The 14,080-nt window shown below is 41.9% G+C and overlaps 1 protein-coding gene across 1 annotated transcript; it reads right to left on the bottom strand.

The window, feature by feature from the left end:
• Positions 1-836: 836 nt before the first annotated feature.
• On the bottom strand, positions 837-13,046 carry e2f2 (E2F transcription factor 2). Its single transcript, XM_023407433.2, has 7 exons — positions 12,269-13,046; positions 6,034-6,133; positions 4,850-5,069; positions 4,155-4,316; positions 3,918-4,032; positions 3,383-3,581; positions 837-2,942 (listed from the first exon to the last, which is right to left on the bottom strand). Exons 1-7 carry the CDS (start codon positions 12,530-12,532, stop codon positions 2,668-2,670), a joined length of 1,335 nt encoding a protein of 444 aa, XP_023263201.1. The 5' UTR covers positions 12,533-13,046; the 3' UTR covers positions 837-2,667.
• Between the last annotated feature and the right edge of the window lie 1,034 nt (positions 13,047-14,080).

The following is a 14,080-nucleotide window of genomic DNA, read 5'->3' as shown; positions in this document are numbered from 1 at the left end:
GTGAAAAAAATCATTTTGACATTCTGCCAGAAGAAGGAAGTTAACTGTGGCTAAGTGATTTGGCCAATAAACTTCACCTCAAAAGAATAAGGTTCTCTCTGAAGAATAGAGTCACAATAACAATAACATCTGGCTGACCCTTGTCTAGTAACTAAGGAACAACCCACACTGAACACTCCTCATGTATTTGACTGTCCATTATTCCATTCAGCTTTTTTTTTTTTTAAATCATTTTCCATTATTCCATTTCAGTCATTCTCAAAGATAAGTAACACGCAACACTATACACACATATATTAAGTAGCAAATCTGTGCTATATTTCCATGCAAATGTATTTCCCCCAGAATGCATTAACCCCATTCCACACTGACCCACTGACATTTGACCTCCTGCCTGCCCCCTGCCTTTTGTGAGCTTGTTTCCAAAGCAACCAACTCACAAAGAATGATGGGTGGGTTTTGTCAACCTGTCGGAACATGTTTATAGCTCATTCAGTGTCTTTGTCACTCTTCTTGTCTGCCCATTCTGCTTCCTCTGGGAATGTCAATTCTTATTAGATCAATATCCTCAGTGGCCATACCCTTGCTGGTTTTAGACACAGGACTCCATATTTTGATTTGAGCCAGTGAAATGCAATGAGCCCTTATATGAATGGATTTTTCCAGTAAGAGTCAGATCAGATAAAGGATGACAATGCAGAAGCTAGAAGATGTATTGATGGTGAGCCTAGATGAAAAAAAGAAAAGTTCAGTGAGAAGAACTAAATTTTAAAAAAATGCAATAGAAACTACAGGTTTCTGACATGGAAAGTGATTAAAATAAAAATGGATCATAATTCCAAGTGTAAACCATGGCTTTAGTATTTATTTAATCATTTCAAACAGACCACACAATATTACAAAATATTAAGTGCTGCATGTCATACAAAAAACAGTCGTGCCCTCTGCAGAAAGGCCAGTATCAACTTCCAAAAAATTTCAGAAAAAAATAGGTATAAATACAAAACAAATTATGTACAAATACCAGAAAAATAATGCTCATCAAAAAAAAAACCAACAAATTCTGAATTCACATTCTCTAATCTACACTGTAAAAACACACACACAAACACACCATGACACCCATTTCCCAAGCTATCAAATACACACACACAAGCACACGGTTTCAAGTTTTGTTAGGACAGGACAGTTAGCTTATCTCTGCAATGTAGAGGGAAAGCCAAAAACACATCAGCATGAAATTCAAATTTCCAAATGTCTAGAATGCTTTATAAAAAAAAAAAAAAACTTTAACAGATAAAAGTTGCAACCGCTCTGATCTCAGGTGCACGTCTCTGACATTGAGAAAAGGGTTGCACCATAACATGAGGGAGAGCATTCATGGGCCTAAATTCTGAACAGTTAAGATCAATTCCTCATTGTTTCTGTTGCTGTTTAATCAACAGACTTCATTCATTTCAGAACAAGCAGAGGAAAAAGAAAACGTTCCTCTTATTAAACCTTAATTACATTAATTAATTGACCTTCCACCACACCTGCAACACAGATGTTGGATTTCATTCTTTTGGGTTATTTCCTCAGAAATACAATAGTAGTTTTACACAAGCAAATAAAACAAAATCATCAATTAAAATTCCACTATCAATTGGGGAGAAAACTGGATTTGAAACCAAAGCTGCTAAACCTACAAGACAGAGCGTGTGATCCTCTTGTTCTGCCACCATTATCGGTCACTTAACTCTGGCTGTGGGTCCAGTATCGGGTGTCTCAACCTGCATAGATTGGCACACAGCGCAGCACCAAACAGGTACAAGGCCTGACGAAAAGCTTAAGGCAGGAAAGAGAAAACTTGATTAGACAGACGCAACATCAGCACTTTCAAAATCAGTTGTATGTCTAATGTCTATGCTCAGATTTCACACGATACTGCATGTTCAAGCTGTAGATGCAAGCAGATCTACAAGGCTGGTGTTAAACAAGTGATTCACAGCTTCATTTGGTCCGTGTTGAAGACACTAGGACTCCTACAAAAACACCCTGTGAATGGTTCTTCGTGGCTTTAGCTTTCTCTCATCCAGTGATTGAATCCTGTAAAGCTGCACGGCAGTTAAAGCTGACATAATACAAGGCTGCCCCCTACGGGCCAAAGACTGGCACAAACATTTAGACTTTGGAAACAAGGAAGAAAAAGAAAAAAATAAAAGTTCCTGAGATGTCACACCATAAACACCGCCTGATACCCAAATGTTATCAGGTCTTTTGCTGTTGCTGTGATATGCATAATAACTCCTGTGTTTGTATGACGTTACAAATGTTTATCTTCGTAGCACAATCTGAAAAATGTGACAGAAAGTCCAAAACAATCCCTGCTTTTTAAACAGTGTTTCTGTATGGTTGGAGGTTATACAAATCAGTGTCGATCTCAGTCTTACCCATCCTCCCTGTCTGGGCTTTTTTTTTTTTTTACAATTATATGTACAATTGTTATTTTTACTTTATTAAAATTAATTAAAAGGGGGTAAATCACCCTTTTGGAATCATTGACATTAAAACAGGCATGGCAAAAACAAAGAGTGATGGCTTCATAGTGTAATATTTCCTACTTCGAGAAGGCATTCAATTAAATATTTCCCCCTCTTCCTCTTAAATTTTTTCCCCCACTGGACCTCAGCTGGACAACAAATCTCCAAGATCATAGGTGTCGAAGAAATCTGACACTCCCTCGCCATCCTCCAGGCTCCAGAGGTAATCGTTGTGGTCCAAGGGTGGAGAGAAACTGACAAAGGGTGTGTTGGGATCTGGGGTGAATGAGGTGCCAGGAAGCTGGTCCTCTGTGATCTGCAGCAGGCTCGGGGGCAAACCCAACAGGCCCTCTACGTCCAGCAGAGAGGAACTGGAGGCTGCAGCTGAGGAGGTGGTTGGAGCTGCTGTAGACATGGCGCCTGTGTTTTGAGGAAAGGACAGAGCAGGGGAGAGGCTGAAGTTTAGTTCTGTGTGGCTGAGTGTGGGGTTCTACTGCGCAACTCTACAGTTTAACAGCATGTAACCACAAAATGTCATGTCTACTAAGCTTTAGAGGTTCTGTTGAGCACATGTTTGAACTCGGGACTGAGTCTAGCCGTTCACCTCTGCTTCCAGTCTTAATTTTAAGCTAGGCTAATTCTCTCCTGGCTCCAGCTCCTCAGCTAACACGCAGACATTGATATTCGCAACTACTGCAACACAGCAAGAAAGCAATACTAAGAGTATAAATGTCAAAATTATTATTATTTTAATCCTTAGAGTGCATGCCTAAAAACCTGTGCCTCCTCAAACTGGACAGTTAGTGCTAAAGTCAGAATCCGACAGTACGGTACGTGACCCTTCAGAGACTCCAGCTTACATTCGACAGGCTCCTCTTTGATGGTGTAACTTGGTGGTGCCACTGGTGTTACAGCTGGAGGGCAGAGGGGCTGAGGGAACTCCTTTTTAGGGGTGACAGCGCTCTTCACTGGGCTAGCATCTTCAAGACCCTCCTCTGGACACAGGTAGACTTCAATGGGGCCGTTCTTACTCTTTAAATAGATCTGTAATGACCCCTGCTGTAAGGAGAAAGGGACACAGATTGCTATTTAGCACATGAGACACACTAGTTAAGTAGTTACTAGTTTCCTTGCTTGTATTTCATTTATCTTTCTTTTAGTTTTAACCAACAAAAAATGTGTTTGTACAATCATTAATGATCTGGGTTACTCAATGTTCCTGCCAAACTAATTTGTCATAAAACTTTTTACAAGACTTAAATCCATCTGACAGCAATATCGCACATTATATTATAAAAAATGTATATTGAGTGCAGAGGCCTACAAACCGAAAGAGGTGAGAAGGAGGAAACAAGCAGAACACAGTGTAAAATTCAAACAAAGATGCGCTCTCACCCCCGCTGTGTCCGGCACCTCCAGCTTGGTCTCAGCTGGGGCCTTGACGGCAATGACTGTCTGGTCTCGGAGACTGCCGATGGAGCGGATGTCCTGGTATGTCACATAGCCAAACGTGCAGTGCAGGGTCAAGGGTAACAACAGCAACAGATATTAAGTGGATGTTTGCTTTGTAACCAAACACAGGAGAGTTGTAGCGGGAATGTAATCAAACACCGAGACGTATGTAAAGGATATCTCTGATTGTCTTTATATTCAGTGAGTTGTTTGAGCTGTGTGGTGCTGGAGTGAATCAGTTCATCCAGAGATCTCTCTGCTCGCTCCAGGTCTCCCAGCTCTTTCCTCAGGGCACAAGCCTTCTCTCCTCCACCTGCACCGCCCTCGAATACGTCTCCAACCCTGCAGGACCACACATAAGCATGGAAATAAGCAAAAAAGGATTGAAAGTTTGATGAGTTGATTTGATTGCATTAAAATGAGTAACAGTGCAGATGGTGTAACAGATAGTAAGCTTTCTACATGGTGGTGATTCAGCGTTGTCTAGTTACAGCCACTAGGTGGCAGATGTGTGAGCAGGAATCCATACACTGAGTTGCTGCTATGCAATCAAACACAACAGCTCTTCAATAAACACAACCTTTGTGGAATGTGGTTTCACTTGTGACTGTGTCAGAGAGCTGTTCATTCATCATCATTTGGAGACTGTAGTTTATGGTGTTGTACTGCTGGGTCAGAAGTCAGAAGTTCTTGCATCAAATGCTGATAAAACTGTGTTGCTGACAGATTTATTAACAAGAGCCATGATCTGACCAGAGAAAGTGAATGCATCTAAATGTCTGACCCATTTCCCTCCAACTATGTCTTCTATTAGCTGGAATTTCAGATTATTCTCATTCTGGTTATTAAATCTCTGCTGATCCATTTCAACTCACAGCCATTGGATGTTATTCTTTGATTTTTTTCTGATCAGCTGGACTCCCTCAAGGACATTGGTGATGTCATAGATGCGTCTCTTCTGGACCTCCAGAACCTCTGTGGCCCAGTTCAGGTCAAGAACTCCATCAGGAGACTCAGCAATCAGACCCACAAATTTCTTAGTCAGCAGGCCCAAGGAGGTGTCGTAGCGCGTCCGCTCACCTGGAGACTTTGGAGCTGAGGGGCGAAGATGCAGACAAATGGAACGTGAGGGGAGAACGGTGTGAAGCAGAGCAGATATTTAAGCATGTACTTGAAGTGCACATATATCCTGTTTTTCTGAACTAATTTGAGTACTTCATTCAGTTGATCAGCTGATGTGGAGTACTGATTCAGATACTTGCATTAGTCATTCAAGCTTTTGCCAAAAGTATACCATGAAAACAAACTCTTTTATGAATGTGTCTTTCTTCCTGTCTGACTCATTTTGCATTCTGTTTGATATCTCATTCATAGATAAATCTTTTTATTGTATTGTGCATGGTATTTGAAACAGAAAAAATGAATAATAATCCCTGATGGTACTGTCTGCTGTGTGCAAAGCTGAACTGTCCCCATCTCCCACGAGATGACACTGTGCCATTGTATCATGTGCCAAAACTTTGTCTAAAACCAAGTTTCCATTTTCTAAATCTGTCATAATAATGGGTCTAATAATTTGACAAACTTTAGTTTCTGGGGCTCCTGAGTTCCTGGGACATTTAGTCCATGTGCTGCTTTTCTCTCTGGTTAATAGAGCTTCTATCCTTTAAGATAACGTCTCCACAACCCATCAAGCTGCCCTCTTTGAGCATTTCCCCCATACAGTCTCCCAAAGTACCCCGTCCACTTACCCTTCACACCTAGTTCCATCCCCTTTACAGCCCCTTTTGGATTGTGGCCATTGTAAAGAAATGTAATTATACTACTTCCTGACTTATCTCTTTTGTACAGTATTTTATTGGCTTTTTTCACATGATTTTGTTGTCAATGCCATTTCCTGTTTTAATAATCCTATTGTGTCTCCAGCTCTCTCTTTGAATGACCTCTACCTTTTTCTAATGTAAAAAAAAAATAGAAGCCTCGACAAGAATAGAAAGACTTCTAAAACAGCATACATTACACTTCCTCCCCTCACATTTGATCCACGCCGTGTACTCACTCCTTGGACTTGGTACCCTGGTTGTGATGATGCCTTTGCCTTTTGGCGTGCGGAACTCTGGGAGATAAAGAGGGTCCTCTAGATCCAGCTTCCTTTTAGCCTAGAGAGCAGAGAGTTTACATCCGTTATAAAAAAAAAAAAAACAGGAACATTTAAGAGCCAAGAGCAAAGAGTAACCATTTGGTCATCATAAAAATATACCAAGTGTGAATAATGTTCCTCGTTTGACTTCCTTGCCAGTCTATAGTCTGCTGGAAACAATCTGCCATGCTTCCTACTTAACAAACCTCACTGACTTTCCATAAGGACAAGTTAAATTGTTAAAATGTATTGTGTAGGGTCAGTCCAGCCCTTCCATGAAACTTTGACATCAATGCTGGCCAAAGTGCTAAATAGGGGGGAGGGTGGGGTGTTGAAAAGTGCTGTGTCGTAAATGTGCCAACAGCCCTCAAGTGCAGAAACAAAGCACTCACACTTTCCCAAGCACTTGAAGAAGGGCTGATTTTGTGTGTGTGAGTGTGTGTGTGTGTGTGTGTGTGTGTACGAAGTAGAAAGGGGAGGGGGGTTTCAAGTCTCAACCCACTGCCTACAAAACACCAGGAAATCCCTGGAATCACTCAATGACCTCTCCTCCCCCTCTCAAGCCTCCCTACATCGCCTTTCTTCTACAGCTTAACACACAAACACAATTACCTGACTATAACTGTAATGCATCATGCATTCCAAGGCCTGTAGCCTCAACTGAAATCTCTCACACACACACACACACACACACACCCTTTGGACCCCAATATAAACTAAATATGTTCATGTGACCATTTAGTTTTTGCAATGACCTACATAACAAAAGTGAAAGTCACAAGGACACAGCCTCCCTCTTGAAGGATTAAGAAATGACCAACTGTCTGAAAAATGCCAACTTGCGCAAATTGGTGACACCCGAACACACAGCATTCCTGCCAGTGAATTGTTAACACCAACAAGCGTTCACAGTGGACAGGAAAGTTTGCAGTCAATCAGTATGTCATTCCTCCTTCACGCAAGGCGCACACACAAAAACACACTGGTGACTGAGCTAATGAAGCGTGGGATTTCAGCTCGGCGTTACTGAGGCTGCTGGGTAATTTGTAGCATCTGGTTAGGACCTCACCTTTTCTGTATTCTCCTTTCTTCCAAGTCTCTTAACAAACACAACTACAATTCCCTTTTTTTTTGTCACTGCAGTGAATAAGAAGCCAGTGAGCTGCTTTGCCTAATCGGTTTAGGCAACTGACAACAGTTTTCAGAGATGGAAAAAGTGGCGCATTGACTTGACACGTGTAGATGCGCCCGAGCGAGTGTGGGGATAATAAAGGCAGCCATTGTCCCAGTGTGCTCCCTGACATGTCCACCTGTTGACTGGCGACATCTGGAGCAAGTACAGCAAGTGTACGTGCTGTTGGCAGGGCGGCTTTTAATCCCCACAGCACACAGGCAGCCGCACGGACACTTCAGTAGGACACAAAGAGACACAGGACCGGACAATGACCAGATACTTTGTAACAAAATGGTAGCTGTTAACACTTGTGGGATTTAAAACTTGTGTGTTTGTTTGTTTGTTTGTTTGACAATAGCTGTCAAACACAAAGGGATCACAGAGGGGAATTAGGAACTGTGTCTACAAACAGTGACGGCTGTGGTTTAAAGTTCTGCCTGGTTCAATCACAAAAACCTTGACATTTAATAAAGTGGAGCTTCATAACTTCCGCGACCTAGATGTGCAGATCAAACTGCACCACATCTACATATTTCAGGCTCGCAGGTCTGCGCTTTAGAAGTCACAGCCACAGGCACGGTGACATGTTGTAAGAGGGAACCAACGGTTTCACCCTGCAGCTGTACGGGTTAAGGTGGGGGCTTGGGTGCTCCTTTTTTGCATGAGGGATTTCTCTGGTGAGTCAACCATATTACGCAAACACAACTTCATTTAAGTAGAAAGCCAGGGTGTGCTTCTTTCAGTATAGATATATATGAGAGAAAAATGCAGTTATTACAAATGGTAATTTAAGGTCAAACACGCAGGCATGTTGCCTGACACAACAGTCATTTCAGGACACACAAAAGGTCATGAAAGAATAACCTGATGAATCTGATCATCAGGTTAGTCTTAGAGAGACAGCTGGACATTGTGTGCATCATAATTAATATAATAAGCATGTTATTTCTATTTTAAACTCCCGAGTTACTGTGCAGCAGGCCACTCCTGTGAGAGGCCTGAGTCAACTAGCCTCCTACTACCTCTTTATCTCACAAACCCGGCAGTATCACCCCACTCACGTTTGCTATAACCTCACCCTGCTTGCCTGCCCAGTTACACCCAAGCACTGCACGTGGCAGTCTCTGTTTGTTGTACATTCTTTGGCTGATTCCCGCTGTCTCTGCCACTATGGTGAAATCTTCCACATTGGTATTTCACACACAAAGTCAGAGTCACGTGAAGGACTTCTGCTGCCGGGCCTCTGCTCAAACCAACAAACCTCGTCAGTCGAGCTGCATGGGACTCAGATTCCATCCAAGCCAAGGGCAAGTTACAGTATGCCTGCAAAGAGCTACTCCTTCCTTACACAAACCCCTCACTACCACACCCTTGGGTAGTCAATAGAAAAACAATGGCTACATTGCTGAAAATGTCAATGGTTCCCTCAAGGGAAAAAAGAGAAGGGTGGATCTGCCCATTTGGGTTGCTGGTGCAGGGGGTAGGGGGTAGTGGGCTGCTTTGAAATGCAAACTTCCCCAATTGAGGACATTATGCTCCAGGGCCAGTGGCCTGAGGTGGTGGTAAAACAAGGTGAAGGATAATTTTGGGTGAGTGCATACAGTTGGCAATGTGGCCAATGTCACACCCAGGCATCATCAGTGTCAATGGGGGCTCACTACATGGGTTCCAAGAAGGACGGATCCAGGAGGTGATTCAAGGCAGCACTGGAGGTTATAGGAAAACCCCACAGAAGGGCTGTATGCTCCTACCTAGTGGCAGAAAGAGTAATTCATGAAAATTATTTGAATGCTTATGCAGTTTTGCAGATTGTGAACATTCCGTGAAAATCTGGGAACACGCACATGTGACATAAAGCAGGGAATAAGTGGGACATTGTCTCTGGCGATCGACACAATGCAGATGCATCTTCTGGCCAAACTGGCACTCGGCTGTAGTAAACATTACTTGCTGTATCTGAAACAGACAAACTCATTCATCTGTGTTGCTGCAGAGCACTGAGGATGAGGTCTGATGTGAAAGCAGCTGTCAAATCCAGACAGCCCCTGGACTTTGGAGGGAGGACTGAACACATTTACATCACTATCAAGCTGAAAGGAAACAGAGCGACGCAACATTATCAACCGTTAACATACCCTGGTTAAGACTCACATGACAATCAGTGACACATTGCCTTTTACTACACTTGACACATGATTAACAATTATAGGCAGAATCTCTTCAGCTGAAGTCAAACATTAACTTTTTCTTGGGAGTGTTTTTGAAAGCACGTGCCCCGTGAGCAAGCTTTCAAGTGTGGGATCACGCATGAATTATGCATAGCCTTGTTTAGTTTTGTTTGTACTTAAAGGAACTCAGGTTCTAACACTGAGCCAAGCATCCTGTACCACAGTCAAAGAAAGCTCAAAAGAAAGCGGTAATTATTCTGTTTAATTTGAAGGAAGTGAGCTTCACATGAACAGGCGACACTTCCTGTAAACATAAGACCCATGACTGAACACGCATTCAAGCTGCTGCGTCAGCAAGCACATATGTATCATATCAAATGTATATTGCATAATAGCTGCCCTTAGTCATGACAACACATAAAACCACATGCCAAATAATTTTCCAGAAACATTACTATGCATTTACTCCTTTTTATCCCTTTAATTATCATAATGATGACGCATTTGCATTGTTTGATAGTCATGTACTGTTAGTGCACACATCACCGAACCTAACACAGCCACTTCATGTCCAAATGAATAAAGTGACTACAAATGAAGTCTCTGCCTTTTATAGTTCGTAAAGAGAAAGACAAAAAAAGATCACTCTCAGCTCTGTGGCTGAAAGCTGAAGCCCACCTTCATTTGGATACTGCTCTGTGCATCTAAATTTCAGTATTTAGGGAACCGGCAGTAGAGACAATATGTTCTAGTATTCGAGAAACGACCCTGAATGATTCAACTTTGTGTGCGCTGCCATCAGTAATTTAGAAATGCAGGTCTGTATCAGAGAACAATAAGATCCCAAAAAATGTCAGACCAAAAAAGAGGAAGCGGTGAGATGATCATCAGTGGGACACCAACCCTTGTGTCGCTGTCGTTTTTAGATATGGGAATTAAATGGGCATCACTAGCCTTGATGTTCCTTTACTCTTTTTTTGCCCTGAACGAGACATATATTAAAAAGTTTCACCCAATCAACTTCTCATAGTATAATACGTCTTCAAGACTTAGTTTATACACACACACACAGACACACACACACAGACACACACACAGACACACACACAGACACACACAACGGAAAGTTTACCTAATTCACTTCACTGAAAAGTGCTGGGGAAGTTTCATAATTATGGGACTTTGGGACTTTTGAAACCTGCTGTGTAATTTCAAAAGTGCATTACTCTTTCTCACCTCAATGAAGCTCTCATTGTGGTGATCAATGATTTTTTTTTTCCCACCAGCTGTCATGTACACCTGTGTACACCAGCCCTGCAAGTCACTTAAAAATCGAAGTTAATATGTTCACGATAAATCCAAACACACTGAGTGTATTGGATATATGGCAGAGAGGAAGAATAGACAATACAATTATCAGTGTGAAAACACCCTGTCCATTGTGGCTTCTTATCTTCAATTCATCTACATCATCAATCCCGTCAGCCCACATTCGATATTAGTGGGTGTCACATGAAATGGTCTTAATGATGGATTAAAAGAGGGGATAACATTTTTATGTATCATTCTATCATGTGACATGTACAAATCCATGAATACATACAGGAATGAATCGCAATTAAGTTCACCTTAGCATATAATAAGCCAGGTGGCAGCCTATTTCGCACTTTACTTACGTCCAACTAATCCTCTTGAAGGGCCTATTAGTAAGTACAGGCGCAAGGGCTAGGGGGTTAACATGAGATTTGGACCCGCTGCACACACTCTAACCCCTAACCCCCTTTAGCTTTACTGCAATTCACTAAATCTAAAAGGACTTCAGGGCTGGCGAGAAAGGAGGAGACCAATATAACAAACAACAGCAGGTGTGGAGCACTAGCAAGTCTCTGAGTGCGATCCAATCCTCTCAGATCATCAAGCTTTTCAAATAATCCTTCAGCAATAGGAAGCATACTGCCTGTAAAATGGCTGGAATACAGTTCTCATTTCATTTTTCCTACAGAAACAATTTACTTGATGGACATGAAGCTTTTTAGTGTTTCTAAGAGAACTTTCCACCTGAGCATACACACGTCAGTTCCCAGGAAAACACGCCAGTTGTCCGGTTATGACCTCTGACCTCCAGCTCCTTCCTACAGTGAGATGAACAGGTTACACAGGTCCTGTGTTGCCTTAATGACAGGTGCAGTAGGAGCAGCTGTCATGTAGGTGTGATCACAAAAAAAGCTGTCCAAATAAAAGTGTGAGCTACAGCTCGGGAATATTTCTTCTCAAATTAGATCTGATTTTCAGTTCCCAAAATGGTTAAAAGAAGATAAGAGATGAGTGTAAAATACTGTGTTTACATTAGTGTCATCTGCTTGGTCACCCCCCAGCATTGTTTGATTGTGTACCCCTGCTGCCCCAGCTATCTCCCACTGTGGGGGCCACTCATCCTTCCTTTTCATAAAAGAGGGGCCCCACCACTATCAACTACCCCCCTCCTCCCTATCAAACACACACACAGCGTTTGGTCTTGTCTAGCTACAGCTGGACTGCGGGAAAAGATGTCACACAACTTAACATGGGAACACACCAATTCATACACATCCAGCAGTAGACACAGTGGCTCCTCTGTGTCTTATCACGTCAAAACATATTTGAATGTGCCCCAAACGTTGCTAAAACGCGCATGCCAATGGAAATTATGAATTATTCCGCCCACACACAGGCACAGAGATCACTGTGCTGGACACTGTATCAATGATTCGTTATTAAAATGTGTGTAAATGTAGTGGAAGCTTGTACTCGTAGTGTGTGTTTGGTTCTTTACCGGCAATCGCCCGGAGGATGATCTGATGGGTTTAGCCTCTGGTCCGTGGGGGGTTGAATACAGGCTGTTGGCTCTTTGTTCGGCCGCGGTGGTGTTGCAGATCTGGGTGAAATAGCCAACCGGTACCGTGTTCATCGGCGGGCTGGACAGTACGGTGCCGAGCAACTCTGTCTTAGACAAAACCTTTACCTTCTGTTGAGGGCAAGACAGACCCACTGCTGGCCGACAAGATGCCGGAGAGACGCCTTTTGGCATTCGCATCATTTTCCTGAGTAAACTAAATTTAACCGGATCGGTCAGGCGGAGGGGGAAGTGTGCTGTTGGCTTACACACTGATCAATGCTCTGCTATATCGTTCCCTATTACCGGCGACCTGCTGCACTTACAGGCTTCCTATGAAAATATATTTCTAGTATAACGAAGGAGCCAATAGCAACTCACACAGCTGAAACCAGCCTATTCAATTCAAAATGCACGAATTAAACATGCAATCCAGGCGTATTTAGTAGTAATAATCGTTAGTACATACAGTACACTGGTCGGTGTTGTTATCCTTTGTCCGGTAACAAAGTGCAGAGGAAACTTTCCTTACAAGTTATTGTTAAAAATCGCTGCCTAAATAAGTGAACAGTGTCATCGATCCAGTATTTTAAAGTCCAAATACCAGAGGTCTTCCAGGTCTCAGTGAGCTCAGGTTGCAGTTTGAGATTTACAACTTATTGTGACCCCCCCTCTGATGCAGAATCCAACCCGGTCTGTGATTCCTGTCCGTCCACCTCAGAGCTCCGCTCTCCATACAAGAGGACAAGAGCTGGCGAAGAACAGCTTTTTTACCGCCAAACTTCGTCCCGCGAAATTTAGATCTCCCGCGGTTAGAACTCGTATCTGATTGGCTCATGGCACGTTCTGCGTGTCACATTTGCATAAAACAGTTGTTGAGGGACGAGGTTCGTCCTCTTAAAGGGACAGTAGCACAAGTTTGGGACATAATGTTCCTTTATTGCAAGGGTTAAATTGGAGACAATGACCACTTATTAGTTTGAATATGAATGACCCCAGTGTATATAATCAGACATATAAATAGACAGCTGTCGCTTCTTTGCTAGCACACTTTTTGTGGTTGTTATATAAAGATATTGTAAGATTTATTGTATCATTATAAGATATTGTTATAAGATATGGTAAGCAACAATTTGACCCACATCTTGCATCATAGTCCAACTTAACTGCAATTTCCATGCTTAGCCATAAACACAAAACCCTGTTGTTTTGTGGGCATGTTGTTTTTAAATCATCAGAACTTTATTCTGTATTCTAGATCACAGATTTTACATATGAAAATTTGCGTCAAAACATGTATAATTTCTTTGATGTAATGATGCATCCACAAATTTGGATCGTTATATTTGAATATCTAACTGATGAGTTAGGTCTAAGTGGAACAATCATGAAAATGTGTATTAATAATGAGTTAGGTCTAGCCTCATTCAAGAAGTGGAACAATCAGATAGAGTGTATATAACTTTCAAAAAGTGGGGAAGTTATTTATTTAGTTATCAATACACAATAAAATACTTATATTAGAAATTAGACACATAGACTTTTAAGGCCAATGTTGGGAACAATAAATATAAATATAAATATAAATATAAATAGATATAAATAATATGTAATTATGTATAGAAATGGTTTTCCTGGGTCATCTTTATATAGTAAGAAAGAAGCTTTCATTCTTTACATAGGAATCAATATTGTATCTGATGAAAGTGTATTGTGGCCTAGTGCAAGGTATTCCTGGGGATAGTTTGTAGA

The sequence above is a fragment of the Seriola lalandi genome, unplaced genomic scaffold, assembly GCF_002814215.2.
Source record: "Seriola lalandi dorsalis isolate HSWRI2012SDOR001 ecotype SW California unplaced genomic scaffold, Sedor1 jcf7180002054335, whole genome shotgun sequence".
NCBI classification, from domain to species: domain Eukaryota; kingdom Metazoa; phylum Chordata; class Actinopteri; order Carangiformes; family Carangidae; genus Seriola; species Seriola lalandi.
Note: the sequence above shows the minus strand (reverse complement) of the source record. Positions and strands in the feature narration are given on the sequence as shown.